This window comes from Oreochromis niloticus, linkage group LG20 (genome assembly GCF_001858045.2).
Source record: "Oreochromis niloticus isolate F11D_XX linkage group LG20, O_niloticus_UMD_NMBU, whole genome shotgun sequence".
NCBI lineage: Eukaryota > Metazoa > Chordata > Actinopteri > Cichliformes > Cichlidae > Oreochromis > Oreochromis niloticus.
Genome location: NC_031984.2, coordinates 27782798 through 27805758, shown reverse-complemented (window position 1 = coordinate 27805758; position 22961 = coordinate 27782798). Strand labels below are relative to the sequence as shown.

Genomic DNA, 22961 nt, shown 5'->3' with positions numbered 1-22961 from the left:
ATTCCCAACTGGCAGCTTTATTAAATATTAACCGATATGCTGTTCTTTGATAGTCTACCTTTCAGCATCACCTTGGGAAAAAGTGATTTTGAACACTTTTGCTTGATTTTTCTATCACTCTGTTTTTTAACACAGAAAACAAGTGTAACTATTGACAAGGTGGTAACACTTTATCGTGGCTGAATGACAAACCTCCTTATAATCCAATTGCATATTTTGGACTCACGTGTAAAATCAGACAATCATTTAAATGGCAAAATGAATAAACGCAAAAAAATTTATTCTTTAAATGAGCAATAAATTACAGTCACAGTAAAGCGTTACTGGCATCTTGGCACACACTGCTGTTTTTGTGACTCTACCCACTTCTATTTTATCTTTTTTGTGTCTCCCCCTACTGCCCACCACTCCAGTAATGAAAATGCACACAAAGACAGACTTTGCGGGTGCTGTCCGAGAGCTATTAGGTATAGTTGCTGCACAGATACTAACAACTGCACTGCAAGTCTGTGTGTCACCTTCTATTCCTACAAATGTTCTTTTCTTCTGCAAGTGCAAGTAAAGGTAGAGGAGTCACAGAATGAGGACATGTAGCACTACGGAAAGTACACAATCCAACTTGTTACTATTTGTAGTGTAGTGCAGCTCTGTTTCTGATGTCTACATGAGGAGAGTTACACGTAAAAGTAACAAAGAGCTATTTCTAACTTTTACCCTTTCCCCAGGAAAGGCGCAGATTTACATCCTTGTTTTATGGTTTCTGTTTAGTAACGTCTTGCAGTTGATTTGCTGGCTGTCTTTTTTGCCCACTCAGCCCCGTTCAGCAGGCAAGGTGCATATTGCTGATTACCTAATGGTTACCATGTGCCATACGACGATGATTTTATTTTTTTGTTGCATGATTTGTGTTCACTTTTTTTGCATAGAGCCAGACCACAGCTCTTCCTTTTGAGACGCACAGTGTCACTTTGCTTCCCATGCATGCCTGCTTGTAGCTTCCTGCTGCTTGCCTGACCCACCGAATGCTCCACTATGTTCGTTTGTGGACATGGCTCCTTCTGCTGTAGGACATTGCCCATTTTGCGTTTCTGCTGAGGTAAGATTTATTATCACATTGCAGATGAATTCTACAAATTCACAAGCTAGGGCTTAAACACAGTAGAATACAGACATTTAGCTACAGGTAGTCTTTCATTAAAATGATGCTGATAAATGCCCAGTTAGACAGGCTTAATTTACTGTATTGTTACTTCCTTTTTTAGTCGGAAGCCGAGTCTGAAGGACAAAGTGTTTCCCAGTCCTTCTAAGGCTCCTGTGTCCAAGGGGAAGGCCCAGTCTCCAGGTGGAGCAGATGATGGTGCTGAAGCAAGCCCCAGCAAGGTCACCAAGAGCTCGAGCTTCACCGACAAGAACCGAGGGGCAAAAAATGCCTTCAAAGCTCGGGGCAGCATCTCGCGCAAAAACTCAGAGGGTGAGGGAACTGTGCAGAGTGCAGAACCTCATCTGACCAGAATTATAATGAGTGTAGTAGTGTTGTGTTGTATAATTGAATACACAGCCATACAGTATAGAGTCTTGGAGAATTCTATTGTTGTAGGTGGGAAACCTCAGAAACTGTATTCAAACCATCAAGAAACCTGTAGAAAATGGCAGACACTTATTAAAAGAGATGTGGGTGTTGTGAATATGAAACTACATTCAGGACATGGAGGCCCTAGCTTTTGTATGCAGCCTGGAAGCAGAGGTGAGCGGGTTGCTGCTTCCTCCTGTGTCTCATCTCTGCGCTCTGGGCTTCACATTTAGCTTGCATACACAAACGTGATATCTAACGTTCCAGAAGAATTCAAGTTAAGTGCGCTTCCCAAAATGTCCAGGAATTCGTTTGAGCCAGTATGACCTTGGCTATTTGTTCAGAGACCAAACTTTAGGAGTCAAAATTATTTATATTAAAGAAAACTGAAAACAAAACTAACTAAATCTTATGTAACTATAACACTAGTAGTAACACTAGCTCAATATACAATCATTGCCAGAAGTATACATACATTCATCATGGGCATAAATGGTAAGTGTGTGTTTTTAATGTTTTTTCTCAACTGTTCTGTTTCTGAGGTCCAATATTGTACAGGATACATCAATAATAACTTTTTCTTAAAAGAATTGGATGCATAAGATCCACACGGGGTCAAAAGTATACATACACCTCAACTAATATTTGGCTAAATGCTTTGGGAAGTTGCACCTTGACCAGATGCTTTTGGTTGCCATCAACAAGCTTCTGGCAGAATTGGTAGAGTTTATTTAAACATGTTGGTTTCCAAGCATGGACCTGGCTTTTGAGCATAGCACACAAATTTTCAGTAGAGTTGATCGTTAGGGATTTGTCCATTCCTGAAGTTTAACAGGCCATTTCTAAACACCTGCAGATTCCAGGACAATCGGTTTAAACAACTGTATGTAAGTACAAGTTATTCAGACGTGTCGCCAGTTTTCTAAGGTCCAGAGGAAGACCCAAACTGTCACCCTCAGATAAGACAAGAGGAAATTAGTTAGCATGTTCCTGAACAGCCCAGGAACCACAAAGGCTCAAGCCAGACATTAACTGGAAACTTCTGTAAGGTACACAGTGAAGCAAGTTTTACATCACTGTGGACTGAGGGGGTACCAACCAAGAAGAAGCTCCTGTTCCAAAATCAAGCCCATCAAGCTCAACTGAAATATGCAGCTGCCCACATGGACAAGCTAAATGCCTTCTGGAGGAAGGTTTTATTGTCAGACAAGACAAAGATTGAGCTATTTGGCCCCAGTGACAAGAGATGTAAGGTGAGGTGTTCAAACCTAACAACCCTGTATGAGCTGTCAAGCATGGTGGCGGTAGCATCATGCTCTGTAGCTGTTTTGCTGCCAGCAGTACTGGTACTTTAAAGGATGAATAAAATGAATAAATGAGGACTGCCTCTAAATTTTTCAGCTGTATTAACATTACATTAAGATATTAAGCTTTTTGAATATACTTCCAAAAGCCCCAAACTCAAGCTTATTGAAAATTTGGGAATTCTAGTTAAAAGCCATAAGGTCCATACCAGGAAACAAACAAGTTTAAATATCCAGACACAATTATGTCATAAGCTTGGTGATAGCTACCAAGTATACCGTTATATGCTATACAATCACTTCACCTTAGAAAAAGAACAGTTTATCGAAATCAATAAAAGCCCAAACTTACCATGACATTCATGCCCATGACGAGTAAACTTTTAGCCACAGAATACTTTGGCAAAACTTGTTTGTGATCAACAGTTTATCTGACAAACATTCAGTTGCTGCCAGTGAACACATAGCAGAGCAATGCCAGGTCAGCAGCTCACCAGCTGTGTGAGTTTAGAAGTTACTGTCAAAGCCCCTTTGAGTTGCAATCAATGTGGAGACTGTAGCTGAGTTATCATGCAGACATGTATGTTCCCTTCATGTATACAAAAATTTGTCACTTCTATGACAAATCAATGCCAAATTTTTAAGAACACATTCAGGAGACCGTCACTTTGGATGTTGTGGTGTGGTGTCATCATTTAGTGCTAGACAGTCCCACTGCATCCATGTGTCATCAACGCCACTGTGTCACTATCAGCAGAATATTTCTCTTCTCTCTCCATTTCTTTGCTTTTTGTTAAGCAATGTGAACCAAGTCTCATTAGCTGTCTTTCTTCTTTCACTTCATGGCATGTTTAAGTGCTGATTGAAATGCAGGACGAAGACTTTGGACTGAAGAGTTCTCCAGGTTAGACAAGTCATCATGACATGTCTTCAGTAAAGACTGTAACATAGTCTATAATGTCTAGCTGTATAGTTTACCATACATGTTATATAAAGCTTTGAAACATATATAGTTGGTAAGCTTAAATCTAAGAGAAGAGAGACCATCCCATTCAAACATGATCCAGAAACCATTCAGTAGACTCCACAGTTTTCCATGTTTGGAATTGATTTGTCTGCCATTTTCATCCTGTTAGAATCCATAACAAATCTTTTCCCATGTCTCTCCTCTCTCTCTTTTTGCAGCAATTGAAGGTTTAATAAGTAAGGCATTGGGATATTTTGTTGGTTGACTTCTATAGGGAAAATTATCCAAAGACAAGTCAGCTTCACCCAGTCTGAGAAACCTGCATGCTGATATCTGCTGAGATATGTTCACTTGACATGAACCCTTTGTTATGCTGTTTTTCTCACTGTGATGACTGAGGGCATGAGTCTAGCAGAGAACTCCCATGGAACTAATTATTCCATATTTACTTGTTATGATTGTTAGAGCACCTCATATAATACATTTGTATTTATGGTAGCAGTAGGCTAAGCTAAACGGGTTCAAGTCAAGTGGTGCCGAGGTTATCCAAAACTGACCCAGAGACATAATGCCCCCAAACCCTGCTTTAGGTTGCATGAGGAGACCTCACTTTCCCTACCAGATTCTCAGAAAATTTCTGATTTCCACTAATTAGGCCTTGACAACTCCATGCAATATGCTTTAAATTCTGTAGACCAGCCTTCCAGTGTTTCAAAACATGCTACAGTGCTAATCTGTAATTGGTGGTGGGAAGAGAGTACCTGTCTTTGAAGGTTACAGTAAAGCTTTATCACCTCAGCACTATCCTTCAATTCTGCACCGAGTCTTTTTACCTGTCGTCCCATGAAGCTTGCTCACACACTCCCAAACTGGCTAAATGGCTTGAGACCAACTGTAACACGGACACTTGCACCTTTGGCGCTGAAAGCGACGGCTCTGCTCTGCTTCTGCTGGTGACGTTTGTCATGTGGAAGCAGATGTAATATTTTTTTAAAAGAGTGTCCTTGCATTTGCTTTCTAGAGGCAAGCCTTCCGGGAGAGGAAATTGGTGATGATAAGAGCTGCCACTGTGAATTCCTCACTCAAGAGTTACCACCAGGCTTGAAAGTTGCAATCAGAGCAATCTGGTAAGGACTCTCTGAATAAGAGGTTTTTATGGTTCTGTGATTGGTTATTTCATGTACTATAAAAATAATATATGTTATCTGTGGTCATCGGTGTAGCTATTTCAGTGTTTAAAGAAGTAGGCATATTAGGAGTAATAATAATAAATAATGCACAATGATTGACTATTAGCTAGAATGTGGAAGGTCACCTTGTAGTTCACACATGTTTACAGATGTCAATTTAGGGTTATTATACACAGTGGTAGAATTTTTTGACCATTCACCAGAGGACATTTACGAGGGCTGTGATAAAACTTTTTAAAGATTTTATTATATTTCATATATATATGTGTGTATATATATGAAATATATACTTAGTTACTTCTGTTACGTATGATAACACAGACTGTCTGCTGTAAATTTATCCAAATGATTTTTAAAGTCTTTGGGACCAGTCATGCTTACTTGCATGGCCAGTCCCCTAGCTACATCCCCAAGCTACATTTGAGCTGGGAAAAACACCAAACAGGACTGATGGCCAAAATAATTAACTAACATAAATAATTTTGAAAAAAAAAAAAAAAACCTCCCCAAAAACATTTCAATTCAATGCTTTTTCAAAATATTTGTGCCCATGCACTGCTGGCTCTGTTGTGCTGGCTAAATGTACTTAAAGTGAGATGAGCTTGTTTAAAAGCCTTCTAAGCCTATGGGAGTGCCCATGATCCCATTTGCATAACAATTTTTAAATCCCAGTGTTCTGAGAAACCGTCCTACTTTGGCAAATTGTCCTACCCGTAGGACAATTTGACAGTGACTTCTGACTTCTGTGAGGTAGGATGGATTCCCAGAACACCAGTAGAACAACCAAATAAGCTAGAGCAATTATTTTTTGCATATGAAAACGGAGTTGTACTTAGATGTCATGGATTTAAAATGTCCCAGGTCACCGTTTCCTACCACTAACGGCTTTGCAAAATTCCATAGCACTTCCTATTTGGAATAAGTCATCATGTTAGCTGTGTCTAAATTCAGGGGCTGGATCCTATCTATTTTGGGGGGGGTTTGCAGTTCACAAAAATTTGTGTTTCTCAAAAATGAAATTATAAAGACACTCAAAATAAATTTCTTGTGGTTGGAAAGTATTTTGTGCAACTTTTTTGCGTTTGCAGTTTTGAGGGATATACCTCTGAAATTTCTGTAACTAGAAAAATGTGTAAAAAACAAAAATGATTTTCAGTTTCTTTGTAGTTTATTGCACTTAAAATGGCACTACAGCATGTAAAAATGTGACAGGGGATTTTTAAAAATCACCCCGTAGTTCTTCAGCTAAGACACCTGAGTTAGAAAACACAAAAACTGCAGTTGTCTTTACTCGCGAGGGCAGTCATGGAACGCAAGACCTGCGTCTCATCACTGTCTGCGTGCTTTATTTATACTTGTCTGTGTGTGTGTGTGTGTGTGTGTGTGTGTGTGTGTAGGTGTGTGTGTGTGTGTGTGTGTGTGTGTGTGTGTGTACAAAGATAACAGCGTCACTCAGAGCAGTGGGTTTTTCTCTTTTCTACATCTGAATGTTGTCTGAAAACAGGAAGCGGTTAGTAGCTGAATAAGTTCATCATCACAAGAGTTATTAGCTGAAAAGTCACGTAGACGTGGTTTGCTTAGTGATCCAAAAAAGAGCACATTTCATGTAGCTGATCACATTATGTACAATTTTCTTTTAACAAAATGTAAAAGACAATCTCTGGCAGACTTGTTCTATGGTGCTTCTAAAAGGGTTAACACCAAGTTACAATACATACTCATTACAGCCTTTTTGGGGGAGATTTTTACATGTCACAGTGGGAAAAGTAATTGTTTAAATTTAAAATTACCAAAAAAATCCATTTAACTGCTTCCCGTTTAGTGTATTTTTCTCACTGGCCTGTGGTGACACTATCAAGACTAATGTGTTGCCATCAGAGATGGGCAGTAACGCTATACTGTAATTCAAATACTTTTTTCAATTAACGAGTAAAGGGATTACAATAGCAAAAAATGTATTAGGTTACTGTTACTTTCCCATTTCCCCCACTCCTGCTAAACAGGTGAAAATAAACTGTGACAGGATATAGTGCTGCTGAATCTCTGATTTCATTTATTTTTTGTGGCGTTTTGCTTGCATCTATTTGAAAGAGTGAGTGTAAACACAAAAAATGATTTTATTTTATATTCTGGAAAATCCAGAAAATAGGTTTAAATGTTAGCATTTAAATAGATTTAAATGCTAAATTGATATAATTTAGCATATAATGTTAAATTATATGCAACTACTGTTTTCAAGTCAAAGACAGTTGCATATAATTTAATTTTTGCTTGATGCAATGTGCATGAAGTTAAAAGATTACGACAAGTTTTAAAAAGAAACTTTTTCATTTGATTCGATTTTATATGATGCATTATGCAAAAAAAATAGAATTGGGCTGAAAGGTCTATTACTTTATTATGTATTCAGGTTGTGTATCATGTTTTGAAAAAGAAAAGTAACTAATTACTTTTGAAAATAAGTATTACTTTCTTGGAGAGGTAATCAGTAATTAGTAACTAATTACTATTTTCAAGGAACTTGACCAACACTGGTTGCCATGCCGGGGTGTCAGCTGCTGCTGATGTCCAGAGATGTGCATGATGTGTCGTTTGACGCTGGTGCCTCGATGCATCAGCTGAGAAATAACTGGTCTCATTAGGAGGATGTGGAGGTTGTGGTGATTCAGAAGGCAGCAAAAACTATTGGTTTAGGATTAGTCATCATAAACTGCTTGGTTATGTTTAAAAAAAAGTGGTTTAAAATAGAGCTCTTCACAACTTTATGCTACATATTACAAAAATGACATTTTGTAAAAAAAACAAAAGGCCCCGTTTCATAAGTTGGGAATGAAAGACCTGTCTCACCTCATGCATTACAGTTGCCAAAGGACACATTTGTGGATATTTGAGAGACAAAATATATATTTAATGCAAAATGGATGACAACCATCAGCTACCAAAAATTTATGCCCAAAATGTTGGTTTTAAGTTGGTTACATGTAAATTTTCCATATAATTCTGTTCCATACGTACAGTGTAAAATGTTATCTGATCAATGTGATCAAATGACTTTATTTGGTGTGCATTCAGTTTGTGCCAATCATATTTTCCTAAAGCATTAATCATTTAAATAAATAAACCTTTGATTTGTTATATTTCATTTGCATTTTAATCCGCATTGCATTTTTTGTTTGTTTGAGCAGGAGAATTTTTGGGAGTTATTCTGAAATGTCTGCTGTGATCTGGTCATTTGTTTTCCTGTCACATGACACGTTTAACAACGATGTCTCGCCCCCTCTCCCCCCCAGCATCATGAGCTTCCTGGTGTCAAAGAGGAGGTTCAAAGAGAGCTTGCGACCTTACGATGTCATGGACGTGATTGAGCAGTACTCCGCTGGTCACCTGGACATGCTGTCGCGCATTAAGAACCTGCAGACCAGGCAAGAAGTCCTTTACTCTTAAATTAGTCAGTTCTTTAAGAAATATGTGTCAGTAGTTAGTTTAGTTAGCGTAATATAACAGTGGAGCTTTCATCTACTAACAAAGTGCTTTTAGTGGTCACTGGATACACACATGTTGTGACACACAAGCCATTGATTTGCCCGTTTCATTTATCCAGATACATGTGTTGTATTCAGATCTGTTACATATATCAGTAGCTATATATCCTATTGTTGGTCTCTCCTTCAGCTCTGAACGTGCCACAGATTGATTTTGGATGTAACACTGATGTCTAATTCACATTGTTTTCTATGTCAGTTTTCCCTCCTACAAACGAGCTCCTCACACCCTGATCCCCTGAAGGTCTAACATGTACAAGAAATATATTCCAACAGTGAATCACACACACTTTCCATCCATGAAACAAGCCAGACTCACCGTATGTCTCGTGTGTTTGGAATATATTGCAGACGTGTTCTCCATACCTGATGTGATTCCCACTTTGCTTCATTCTGCATTGCACTCATATCGTCTCTGTGTGCCTTGCCAGGATAGATATGATTGTGGGTCCCCCTCCCCCAACAACACCTCGCCATAAGAAGTCCACTGAAGTTCCTAGGTTAGGTTAATAGACTGCACCTTTAGAATGACCATTTTATCAGCATTATCCTCCTTATGCCATAGTAGCAGTTACATGCTACCTTACTGGTTCGATTGATGGAACCCCTTTTGAGTTCAAGCCATTGGCATGTCTCATTGAGCTAGCGGGATTGTGATACATGAAAGTAGGGGTACAGGTGCAATAGTAAATAAGTGAAATGGCTTAACAGACTGCTTTACGTAGAACATTTTAAGGATGTTGTTCTGTTAGCGCTGGTGGCAAATGATATCAGCTGCTGTCAAGGAAAGGCTAAAAAAAGACATTTTGCCATTTGCTCACTGAATCTTAACGAGCCGTTACACATGGCCTCGCTCAAGAGGGGTTTGAAGTGCTAAATGCTTGCTCTCTTAGCAGAAAGACAGAGGGAGAGCTCCCCTAGTAGGATGTGAAATGAAGCATGAAGCACCACCGAAGCATGCCAAGTGATGCATTTTGGCTGCAGACAAAATGTCCCTTCAGTTTAGACTCTGTTTTGTTGAAAGAAAAAAAAAAGAAAAGAAAAAAAGATCGTCTTACTCACATTATGCATGCGTCCACACCATCCACCTGAACTCAGTAGTGTCTCAGGAAACGTTCACCTTCTGTAAGGCCATCATTTATTCATTCAAAAATATTTATTTGCAGCTTGACAACAATCATCACCTTAAATAATTTCATTACTCTTCAATGCAAGACTAATCTACATTTTGGCATCCTAAACTTCTTGAGTTAAAAAAATTGGGGTCAGACCCTGTGGCAAAACAGAGCATATCTACTATACATATAAATATACACTTGTATAACCATATTATAATCTAATATATGACACTTTTTTCTCTAAATGTTAGAGTTGACCAGATAGTTGGTAAAGGTCCCAAAGGTGAAGGAGATGCTGTGGAGGACCAGAGTATGATGGGACGTCTGGTCAAAGTGGAAAAGCAGGTAGGAATGTTTCACCCAGGTCTGTGAAGGTCAGTCTGGGAAGTTTTTCTTTTCCCGCCAACATCAAATCTTTTATGACTTATGTCGATTCCTCTGATGGAACACCGTTTTTTGTCTTTCTGCAGGTGGTCTGCATGGACAGGAAACTCGACTTCCTGGTCAATGTGTATGTGCAGCGTATGGGCATCCCCCGTTCCGAAACAGAGGCCTTTTTCAACTCCAGGGAGCCATATCCAGCCCCGCCTTACCACAGCCCCGAAGAGAGCAAGGAGAAGGAGGTAAAAGAGGAGGTAAAGGAGGTGAAGACATGCTCAGCAGCAGATGTCCCATGCTCTGACGGGTCTTTGGAAAAGAAAGACCCTTTACTCGGTCGATCCATGCCGAGATCAGTTGGTACTCCCTCTGGGAGCAACAGCCGCCCCTCTACCTCCTGGCAGCACCAGTTGCAAAACCCCATCAGCCAACCTGCCTGGAACAGCAGCGTGGCCAACACCCCTTCGCCAGTAGGTGGCAGCGGTGACCATTCGCCCACCCTGTTCCGCCTCCCACCTCCACCTGCTCCAGCTCATGACCGATCCTCTTCGGGTCAGGGCGGCAGCGGCAGAGAGAGCGGCTCCCACAGCAGAAGGCGCAACAGGAGGCACAGGTGCCATCGAGAGGTCACCGCAGTAGATAGTGACACATCCCTCTCCATCCCGTCGGTTGACCATGAGGAGCTGGAGCGCTCGTTCAGCGGCTTCAGCATCTCCCAAGCCAAGGAGGACTTCTTTGGGCCCTCGTTCTTTACAGGCTTAGGAGGGGGAGCCGGAGCAGGGACCGAAGCCGGAGGCGGACCTTCACTCTGTGCCAGGGTCAGACCATTGCTAGCAGAGGGGGAGTCGGACACAGACTCTGACCTCTGTGCTCCCTCGCCTCTGTCTTTCACCGGAGAGGTCTCAGGTGGAGAAAGGGGGTGGGCTGGGCTGAAGTAGAAAGGACTGCTCTGCTGGCAGACCTGCTGATTGTGACAGAGGCTGATGCCCCGATTGCCAACATGACCGTATCATTAGACCTCGTGGCCAGAGGCTTACTGTAGATGATGGCTGATACAGACTCGGTTGGGTCAAGTGGGCGGTTATGAGCAGTTGTCTTTTTGCGATAACGGTAAAAACGAGTTCTCACAAAAACAACGGGATTATCCTTTATCAACATTTAAGTTTGTGATGTAACAGTTCACTGGCAATGCTCGATTACAGTTACTTTTGTATCCACTCAGATTTTGATTAAATAGCTGTTTAGAAACCTTTCTTTAACTTAGACAAGAAGCCTTTTCGTTATGGTACTTAGTGAGACGACACTTACACAGTGTGGATTTGTATGAAACAATAAAGAGAATTGCCATTTTAGTTCCTCTTATGAGACGTTTGAGTAGCATTTCAGCACCTCTTCTGTTAAACACTGAACACTTTAACATTCAAAAGCTTGCTGGAGTTTGTAACGCGAGACTGTTGAAATCTTATCACGTGGTTAACGTAGTGTCTTGATAACTTCTATACCTTAGGATGTCTTGAGGTGTTATGTTGCCAAAACCTTAGCTATGATGATCAGTTAGATTCTTGCTGATTAAAAAAAAGAAAAAATGCTTCATTATTAATTCAGCCTGGCATTTATGTAATACTATGGAAGAACTCCCCTTAAAGTAATACTGAATACTCCTGAACCACCTGCATGGCATGATAAATGATTGATTTAGGGACTGTGTTAAGTAGGTTGCAAAAACCAAACAGTGACGAACAGTCAAACTGTGTTTTTCTTCTATACAGTAAGAGAGAGTGGTGAATTTTAAAAAAAAAGTGCATGAATGACTGGTTTCAAGCTATGTTTAAATTTTTCTAAGGAGCTTTGCTTGAATTCCAATCATGTAAATGCAGCCTGAGCTTGCTAATTTCAACAGCTCTTCTTTTCTGGGTAAATATGTTCATAAAATTCTATACACATTAAATACAAGAGCAGATGTTTAATGCTGCACAGGTATGAGAACAGGAAGGGCATTTGCTTGTACATTTTGTATTGTTATCACAAGGCATGCAGCGTTGAAGCTGGATTGAGTGCACGTGAAACTCTCTCACTTGTTACTCTGACATGATGGTATTTAGCCTGCAGTGCATTGAACTTTCATTTAGATTCTCTGATGCTACGTCAGTTTCAGACTAAATGAGGAAATGCAATAAAAAGCAAGCAACGCAATCAAGAACTCATCCTTTAAAATTGTTGCCTTATTTCCACACCAAAATTTTAGAGGTCCACAAATCAACAATTTCATTTTTAACATTTTATAACAGTAGTGTATGTAAATTGTTATGGTGGGTTCTTTGGCCTCAGAGCAGATGTTTCAGGTTGCACATTTAGCCATTGATAATGCTAACCTTTGAAGCATGAACAGTTCTTGTTAAATTTAACCAATGCCAACATTTTAACATTTACATTATAACCAAGGAAGTGTAATTCAATAGAGACTGTTAATACACGGTCCATATTTTTCAGCAAAATCAGGAAGCAACTTGCTGGCATGTTTTTTACAACCCATTGAAAAGACATGTAGGGTTTTACATGATACAGTAGATCAGCACCATTGTGTAACTGCACCTTTGTCTTGTTCAAAAATAAAACTTTGTGCATCACTAAAAATCGATCTTTTGATGACTTTTTTAAAATGAAGAGAAATGGTGTCTTTAGCTATGGAAATGATGTAATGGAATACATCTGTCACTAGATGGCAACCAAGAACTTCATTTTAGTGGCTTCTGGAAAGACAGAAAGACAAGTCCCCTTAACTGGAACTAAGGATGCAAACCACTGTCTCCTTAACTAAAGCCAGTCTTAAAACACATCTTTTTAAGATAGTCTGTTCTGTTAGTTTGTTGGTTCAATTTGTTATTTAAAGACTTTCAAGTCTTTGGTGTTTTCCTTTTTTTCTTTTTTTTTAAGTCCAGACTTTGATTTTGACATTAATTTGCATGTAAAGTGAAGGTCTTCAAAGGTGCCTAGAAACAAAATGGTTTATTTTAATCATTTGTTGTTGTCACAGATCAAACACGTGCTGCAAAAGCCAGGAAAAATGGACACGTCCAAATACTTTTGAACATATAGCATAGTTAAAACATTGATACTTACTATCCTACTTATCTGTCTACATCAGCAAAAAGTACATTTCTTTACTGCCTAATCAGTTTATTGAACAGCCTAACTAGTATTGGTTAACAGCCATTGTTTATTGTTAGTGAAATAGCAAAGGCAGGTCACAGGATCAGCCAATTTGTTAAGTGCTGTGAGGCCAGGATTTTAGTTGAAAAGGTGATACAAATAGAACTGGAGTGGCCCATTAATAAAAGTCAAGTGATGGTGACACAGCACCTAAGGCTTGTTTACTCTTGGTAGCACCTGGAGAATTGCAATCAGTTTGAGCACCTACAATGTAGACCAAAGGACAACCAACCAGCAGGCACAAGGACTTACAACTCATTCTATAAGGCAAATAACTTAAAAATGATGAAAGTCTGTGTTTTGCTGTGGAAAACACTAATTAAAAACATGACACCACAGCTAATCTTAATCTGAATCCTCAGGACTGCTTGGCTAAATCTGCACAGGACATTCACAGATGAGAGGATTGGAATTTAAACAGTCTGTACAGACGTAGGAGACTCACCCTTTGATGATGGATGGTGGAAAAGCTGCCAATCAATAAACCCAATAGTGACTCGAATATTACAAAAGTGCTCTCAAAAGAGAGACCGAGAACAGATGGACTGCATGCGTGCTGACATGTTTCACCACCGTGTTGCACTGACAGAAAAGGATGCAAAATGTAGCTGTTCCAGTAGCCTCATCAACACCTAAACCACTCTGTCGCATTTACAGAGTCAGATTTTCTGAAAATGACACTTGTGCTCACTGAACAGATTGCACTTTGCATGTATAAGTAAATTCATTTATGTTTTTTGTTATTTCATGAGCTCTTTTTTAAACCATATTTTGTCAGAAGTGACTCTGTGTCCTTGACTCTACCCGTGTTTGTGTCCAGGTCTGGCCTGGTAATGTCCATGTAAACATTTATTTATGTATTCCCTATAGTGTTAAATAGCATCAGCAATAAGTCGTCAATGTCCAACAAGGGCAGAGACAGATGACCTTCCTTTCTCTTTCTCTCTCTCTGTGTACATACAGACAGGAAATTCTGGCTGTGTAAATATAAGATTGGGCAACATATATCACAATTTGCATTGATTACATGCAGGCTGCATTTCAACAAGACAAGACAAGAGGCAATCTTTACTGCTTCATGATTGCAGTGGATTTTCATTATACTCACCCGGCATAAGAGTGTGGCTCTAATATTAAGCTGTAAATAGGTGAAACCAATAAATGCATACACCACAACATATATAATCATGTATAGGACAGACGTGTATGAATGGACAGATGCTTTTCATCAATCATCAGAAAATTACAGAATTGATTTTAATTCCCTAAAAGCCAGTCATCCATTTATCAGACCGGAGGTGGGATATGACACATTCATTGATATAATACAGCCTGACTTTACTAATTAGCTGGCTATAAATTGGCATAACTATTTGTAACTCGCATGTGAACACCTTGCTTACATGTATTCCACAGGCTATTTGTGAGTTGTGACCAAACATATTTTTCCCATAAGACAATAGAATAAAAAATATAGCTCCAAAGCCAAAGCCAGCTATTTTTTTTTTTTTTTTACTGTGGTTAAGCTTAAGACAAAGGTATGGTGGATTTCATTGGAGGTGGCTCCACTTGGCCACACTCTAAAGAGTATTTGAATCTGAGTCACTGACCTTACCGTCTTTTCTTTAGCATCCTCTGCTCTGCTTCTGTGAAGGCTTCATGAAGCAGATATAATGACAGTATGCGTCTGTTCTTCCTTCCACGTGCAAGCGTGGAACGCCTAAGGTGTTGAGAGCTCTTCTTTCCGTGTACATAAATGGAAAACCCAAGGCGGGAAGAGCATGTGGAGTACACTCCACTACGGTAAGAAACAGAGCAGGATTTAAGGATAACAAATATCACACTGATAAGTCAGACACAAAATTAAATTGAGAAGCTGGGGTGGAGGTGGATAGCCAAGTGTCTTTTAGACAAAGCAGCAACAAAAGGCAGGCAAGAGCAGCTTAGGCAGTTTAATCTGAGCCAGCATATTCTGTGATTGACAGAGCTTGACTTTTCGTCTTGCATGAATTATTACTGTGCTCATTTTCCTATTTCATTTTGTTCTGTGCCGCCTACAAAAGCCAAAAATCACCTTCCTCGTTATGATACAGTGCGACTTGATTGTGTCATATCAGGATATGTTTCACACCAAATGATAAAAATTTCCATGAAGAAACAAAAATAATATGCGTATGTGTCATGAAAGAGCAGTAATTAATGGTTTGATGTAATCACTGCTCCCCTTCCACAGACGCTGTAAAAACACTGCAGTGAATATGAAAGGCGTTTCTATCAGTGGCATCGATTAATGCATAGTCAGGGAAACAATGTCTTGATGGTCATGATGAGAAATGAAAAACGACAGAATGACACATAGTTGACTCTTTTAAGGGAAAAATAAAGAGTTTATTGACTCTATCTTGCTTACCTTAAATTCTTTTAAATTCTTTTTAATGTTAATGGGGTATGAATTTTTTTTAACTTCTGGAGTCAAACATGGTAGAAAAGGTCTAACTGCTGAGTTAGGCAGTAAAATAAACAAAATCATTTATTTCGAGCACTGAGGATGCTTTTACGATATTCATGTTAACACTGCTTCAGCTAGACCAGTCTTCCATTAGGGACACAAAGAAATGTATAATGACAGGTAAAAACTGACGTAGCTTGTGGGCGTTATTGAATACATAGTCCTTGAATTGCTTACAGTGTACAATGTAGTAATTGCCTAGGCTGCTTCATTTTTCAATAGAGAAGAGATTTGAGTTTACATGTGGGAAGGTCAAAAATTCTTCATCTTTCTGTGGTGAAATATGATCGATTATGAAGCTTGACAACTGTAACCCAGTAACAGAAGCAACTCAGAGCTCGTTTCTTTCAGTGCAGATTCAAAGTAGACTGAATGCCTTATTGAAATGATGCAGATTGACAAACGAATGAGAAGCTTTACATTCATTTCAAATGAAAACGAATGTAATACAAATCGTTTCCAGAGTTCATATAGGCTGTATACAAAAGAAGGACATGAGACAATAGTGCTTTACTAAATCAGATTCTATTGAGTTCATTATTAATTCAATAAATAATTCCTTTCACTAATAATCATTGAGAGGAGGAAAAAACAAGGTATGCTTTTTGATGGAAGGACAATATGACCAACTCTATACGCTGTAGTGCAGCGGTCCCCAACAGTTTTTGCGCCACGGTCCGGTTTAATGTCAGACTATATTTTCACAGACCGGTCTTTAAGGTGTCACGGATAAATACAACAAAATAAAATGATACGACCAAGACAAAAACTGTGGTATTTTGTAAATATAACAATAAACACGAATTCACTGTGTAATTGTACAGCTTTATTAGCAGCATCCTCCTGAAATGCGCCAACAACATTGAGAGTAACATCCTCCTCTCTGCCACTTAATGCTCTCTGGTCGCTATGGTAACGCGTAAATATTTTTTTCAAAATAAGACACACAACTACAACACGGGAAAAGACCCAGGGGAACCGAGTTAACTATAAAAACCCTGAAAACCATAAATTTCACACCCGAGCCTCAACTCTCATGGACCGGTACCGGTCTTTGGCCCGGGGTCTTTGGACCGCTGCTGTAAGAGATGAATGTAGCTTCTGGGTCCAAAAAATAAAACCATAATGGGAGTACCTCAAACCTGCATTCTTTTTTATTGCCACCAGGGGTCGGGACAAAGTCTTTGAAAAATGTTTTTCAGACAACCCCTGTAAAACCTTCCAGCTGAGTTTACAGTCTTTTAATTTCATATTAAATAAAACTTAACTCTATTCTAATAATCTTGGTAATTCTATGTTCAAACAAGGAAGACTTATGAATGACAAGTTGTTAGCCAACGAGCATGCAGTTGCACAGTCAGACCTGCCCCTCTTTTGTTTCATAAGGCTGAGATGGTGAAATTTCTCATTTTGAGGCGTCAAAACCAGACTCCAGAAACTAATTTGTAACAAATGTTCCATTTGTGTTCTTTATTGTGTTTTTAAGTAATTCTTCGTGTGTATTACATATTCCATTGACTTCCTGTGCATGACCTGTTTTGGAATAATGATTTGGATTCTGGAATTTTTTCCCAGTCTCCTGTGTTTGTGTCATCTGCCCTGTAAAACATAGAAACAGGACCACAGTAACAAATGGATGACCATCTTTAATATGCAGTATAAGTAACATTTTATATTATTAAATATGCATCATGAATGCACAACACAAATTTTTGCTTACATTTAATTTCATTATGAGTATGTTTTTTCAAAAGTTATGACCCTTAAAAAAATTAAATTTAGGATTTAAATGACTTGGAGATAATTTGATTCGCGTCTATTTACTTTTTACTTTTTACATCTATTCCCAACTTTTTAAAAAAAGATGTTTGTGCTCTTAAGGAAAAGCTGACTAGATCTGTCATCATGGGTAATGTGAAGACTGACACTGTAAAATGAAGCTGACAGATACTTTAAGTCTAATAATATCAGATGCCAATCATTATTACTCAACTATTTATATAACTTCACACAAATTAGTGAATCTTCAGGGACATTCGGGAAAGTGATGCAGTGCATCGTCTGCATCACATCCTTCTCTGCCCTTCCTGCTCTGTTCGACTATATTTAGATTTCAAGAGGTTCTGCGAATGCACATATGTGCATTTGCAAATGTATTTAAGTTTACACCCCGACTTATACAAATACTACCATATAAGGATTGCACTCATTTGTCTTAACAAAGCTACAGCATTTAACAAGATAAATAAGACAACCCAAAATCATTAAAAAGAAAAAGAAAAGAGTTGCTGAGCCCATCATCAATCTCACCCAATAAATCCTTATTTATGAACAGCACATAATTTCACTCAAAGCTAACAAAAATAATTAAACTCCAAGTAAACAACGAAGCAATGATAATAAAGAACAATAAAAGTTTTCTATTTATAAGAGGAGCTTAAATAAACAATATTCATGTAAAAGTTGAGCACACGCGTTCATGCTGCAGACTGAGGAAAGGAGTTTTCATTGAGCACACACTGAGCTAAAATGACTACCAAGAGCTGTGTAGACATGGACTTGGGTGAAAGCTGACCTTGCAGGCAATGATTTCACTGTTGCAACCACATCACAAGACCAGAACAATTGGACAATTTCTAAAAGAAATACTTAATACTATGATTTCCTAGTTGGAAGTCATAGAGACCAGGTAGACTGTATATCTGCTTGACATGACGCATGAAATACTTAAATATTTACAGAAGCTAGACACAATGCATAATCATGTATGCTATTTCTATGAACCACAGTAGTTCGAGCTCTTGCATTTGGAAGTTAAAGCATAAATTAGGCCACAGAGTAACATGGATAATCCATATAGATTCAGAATAATTGTGTGGATCAGATTCAACCAGTGCATTCACAGTGGCTACATGAAATGTACTTTGAGTACCCGGATGGTCACAAAGCCTAGTCTGATGGCCACCATTTTGGCTAAGCAGCAAAAAGGGAGGAACAGTCAGCTAATTCTTTAGTCGGCAGGGGGAGGATCTGTCATCAGGATATGTTGAGCCAGTGGTAGCAATCTAATAGATGCAGATTTTATTGCTATTGGGTTATTGGACTTTATCTTTCAAGCAGACCATCAGATGCTTCAGTCTGGCAATGACTTCAGGGTTATTAATCATGTGAAGGGGTTGTCAAATTCTCAGAAGCTGGTTGCAATGCACTCATCCTAATGGCTTTGCCCACCTTCACTAACATTAAAATTTTATTCACCTGGAATAAGAGAGAAGAAGCGAAGGGTAAGAGCGGTGCAAATAACAAAGAAAGAAAGAAAACAAACAAATGAAAAATTAAGCAGCATAAAAATGGCAGTGAGATTGTGAGGTGGAGGATAATGCCGGGTCTTGTTCTTTCTTGGATAGGAAATGATTTGATAATTTATTGATGCCTTGATTATTTCATTGGCGATACGCCAGCTCTAATTAACAGCTTGGCAGAAGTTAAAGTGTGTGCGTGGTGACCTGGCCTGATTTAGTGATTAATGCTGGAGGGAGGCTTGATTGGCGTATGTTGAGTTAATGTAATTTCACAGAGGTTCAAATGAGCTGCAAAGCTCTCTAAGCATGGGCCATTTAGTAGCGTTTGTGGATAGAGACAGTGTTTGAATAAAGCCAGTGAAGTCTGAAGGCTCTAAAGGCTTTTGGGTGGGTGGAGGTGGGGTGTGGTGGGGGGGTGGAGGTCCTTCTTTTTATTCCCTTGATATTCACATGTGAGGAGAATGACAAGCTGAAGGTCAGAGAACCAGTCAGCTGTTTTAAATAAGAAATGAGATAAACGTGAATGAAGGAGGCCTAGAATGGGAGGAGGTCAGAGCATATGAACTGAAGCTCACATAAAAGATGTTAAGACATTAAAATAGGCAAATTGAAGGGCTTGGAGCAATTCCAGTGTGAAGTGTGAAGTGCACAGCTGTCAAAGACCGCACAGGGAGGTGAAACAAGTATTAAAATGTACAGATTTCTGATGCAACCATGAATAGCATACAAAGTCATGCAAAGACATAATAACTCAAGTCAATGATTTTACTGAAATGAAATCATCTGGATACAAATGCGTACTGTCTATTGTAAAAGCTGCTTGAATCTGTTGCAGAGATGAAAACATAACATGAATTACTACCAGGAACTAAAGTTTTCAGAAAGTTTTGGAGTTGAAATATAACAACATGATGTTGGCAAGATCTGACTTTACAAATAGTTAAACTGGTTTGAATTCAAAAGTATGAGCAAAGCACAGAAAAATAAATTGTTAGCAATTAAAAACGAATTAAAAACTAATATTGCCTGCTGTTCAATATGAACTGGCACTGAGAGCACTGGAGCAAAACCTCCACTCAAAGCTTAAACAGTAGGTATATAAATGTGCATGTGGAACAAGGCTAAAGAGTAATACACACAGCACTGATTTGAACTGAGTCGACAGAAGGTAACTGTACAGTCTCATTACGTACCTGCTCGAGGCTTGAGCCATAATCATCTGAAGGTTAAAGAGTTATTAGTGAACCTTAGCTACATTATGAGAGGTGGCCATGTAGAGCACAGAGATCATAGTGTATATTCTTTTTATTGTGTGTGTTTTTATTAATCTCTCTCCTGTCTGTTCCACCTCACCCCAACTGGTCACAGCAGATGGCCGCCCTCCCTAAGCCTGGGTCTGCTGGGGCTTTCTTCCTGTTAAAAGGGAGTTTTTCCTTCCCACTGTCGCTAAAGCGCTTGTTCATAGGGGGTCATATGCTTGTTGGGGTTTTCTCTGTTTTCTTTGTATTATTGTAGGGTCTTCACCTTACAATATAAAACGCCTTGAGGCAAGTGTTGTTTTAATTTTGCGTTATATAAATAACAGTGAATTGAAGTAAGTGGAATTGAATATTAATATTGCATAGAGACATAAACATTATATGTACTGAAAATAAAGTAATTTTTTCAGTTCATTAGTTAATTGGCAGGTTTTTGAAGGGTGTGTGAGATTGGGAGAAACAAAATACAATCTAAAATAAAAGAAACAAAGCGTAAGATAATGGCAGTGATATGCACCATTCAGCTTTTATTTAAATATATGGAGCACCTAGCATTAATATATCCATAAATTAACCTCAGTGCTTCTGGTAATGCCACGGCTTTAGTTACACTATCAAAAGCATTTCTTTCATTAGTTTCCTTCATCAGCCCCATGCTGAATGGTTACGTCACAAAGGTACGGGCGCTTCACTGTTAAATCTGAAAACATCCATATTCGACTTTGGAGATGTTTCTCCAGAGCCATAAGTATGACATTTAAAGGTAATAAAGTGTTATCTAACTTTGTTCACAGCATGCGACTTCTGCTGGAGGCATTATTAGGGCAATATTTTAAAGAAGCTGGTTTTAATAATTGACTTTGTCTCACACGTAAGTCTTTATCGCTAGCAGCTTCTCAGGTGTAATCTCTTTTTTCAGTAAATTATTGTTAAAGGTATCATCCTGTCACAAACTCAACAGTGTAGCTTATTATGGATATTTGATGATGGTGATTTCATTTGTAGTCCATCGTTGCCTTTGGAAACATGTACCTATAAGCCGTATAGTATCCCAAAATGTGTAAGCTGCTTCTTTGGCCATAAAAGGTCACACAGGAATACACACATATACACAATGCTTGCCTGAAGGATCTGAAAAAGGATGGTCAGCATAGAGTCCTTTAACTTTTAAAGATCTGGTCTGAGTAACGTGCAGTTTTCCCAGCTTTCGGCTCACCATCCCAAAAGAAGAGGAGACATAATTTATTGGTAATATGGGTTTGCACTGAATTGCAATCCCCATAATCCTGTATCTTTTTTTCAGATGTTGTGAATGACATGAAATGGGAAATTCTGGATATGGGAATACCAAACTCATCACATTTCATAGCCTCTTTGCTTTTTCTTGACACTTTCAGATTCAAAATGACTTAAGGCACTCTCACAGAGAAAAAAAGCAAGATGTGGTCTGACCACTGATGCATTAGAGCAGAGGTTCCCAAAGTGTGGGGCCCGCCCCCTAGGGGGGGCGCAGAGCCATTGCAGGGGGGCGCGGTATGAAAAAGAAAAAAAAAAAAGAGCGCTTGGACACTGTGGACAGGTTTTTGACGGGGCTCCCACACAAACGCAAAGCAGGAGATGAAGCATCGCCAAATATGTTTCCAAACCAACTTCCTTCCAAGCCAAAGACTAGAAAATATGGTGAAGCATATCTTCCCTTTGGCTTCACCTGCACAAGTGCCAAGGTAGGTCTCCCCTGCAGAATTAGTTTCCCTGCGTCGGGAGCAGCGCTGGGCTCTCCAAATCACGGACAAACAGTATCCCACATTCTTGATTTTTAGTTCACAAACACTTCTTGTAATAACTAACTACTCCTGACATTTTGGACATGTTAGCTCTTTATGCAGTAAAGTTACAGTGGGATACAAATAATATCAGGCTGATCCTGCCGTAATTTATTCCCCCTGTTCAAATCACGGACAAACAGTATCCCACAGCTGTTTATGTGTTTAAACCCATTTTGCACAGAGAGACATTTTTTGAAAAATGTATTGATACCAATGTTGAATATTATTACACAGGAAAAAAAAATACACGTAAAATAATTACACCGTGACGCCTCTGCCTTTCTAAATGGAGGGACAGTAACTGCGTGTGTATATGTAAGCGTGTAAAACCTGAAGATAGTCAGATTAACAGTATTTTGTCTCTATCTGCCATTCTGCAATTCATCTCATGTAAACAATAACGTGGCGCACAGCGTGACGTGAAAAGAGGCACACACCTTTGACGTTGCGTGACGAACTCTGTATTCCTCGTCCACACGTAAACGCAAAAAAGGAGTTTTAAATAATCTCCGTTTTCGGTGAATCGCAACACCGTTTACGTGTTGACGAAAAGCCCAAACGCATAGAAACAGCTGCGTTTTCAAAAATACCCGTGTAGGTGTGGACGCAGCACTAACAAGAGTTAGTAGTATATTTTATTACTACCTGTAATTTATTGCCGTTTACTTGTATTTGCTTAAATGTTTAGTAAATGTTTGAGGTGTGAAATAAACCGCAATGGAGTTTGTAAACAAAATATGGGTGTGTGTGTTTGGAGGATGTGTTTGTGCGGGGGGGGGGTTAGGT

The 22961-nt window shown here is 39.1% G+C and overlaps 1 protein-coding gene across 18 annotated transcripts in view; it reads left to right on the top strand.

Moving 5' to 3' along the window:
* The window catches only part of LOC100703353 (potassium voltage-gated channel subfamily KQT member 2), a 34604-nt gene extending 21901 nt beyond the window's left edge, over positions 1 to 12703 (top strand). For 2 of the 18 annotated variants that reach the window (XM_019349938.2, XM_019349939.2), the window contains 9 exons: positions 414 to 467; positions 1263 to 1471; positions 3731 to 3778; positions 4060 to 4077; positions 4863 to 4968; positions 8322 to 8453; positions 9005 to 9073; positions 9943 to 10036; positions 10162 to 12703. In XM_019349938.2, coding sequence (XP_019205483.1) covers positions 414 to 467; positions 1263 to 1471; positions 3731 to 3778; positions 4060 to 4077; positions 4863 to 4968; positions 8322 to 8453; positions 9005 to 9073; positions 9943 to 10036; positions 10162 to 11007 — 1576 coding nt within the window. In that variant the 3' untranslated portion in view covers positions 11008 to 12703. Of the gene's footprint in view, positions 1 to 413; positions 1472 to 3730; positions 3779 to 4059; positions 4078 to 4862; positions 4969 to 8321; positions 8454 to 9004; positions 9074 to 9942; positions 10037 to 10161 lie in introns of those variants that run through there. The other 16 variants (XR_003215625.1, XR_003215627.1, XR_001224765.3 and 13 more) reach the window with 14 other exon arrangements.
* Positions 12704 to 22961: the final 10258 nt, after the last annotated feature.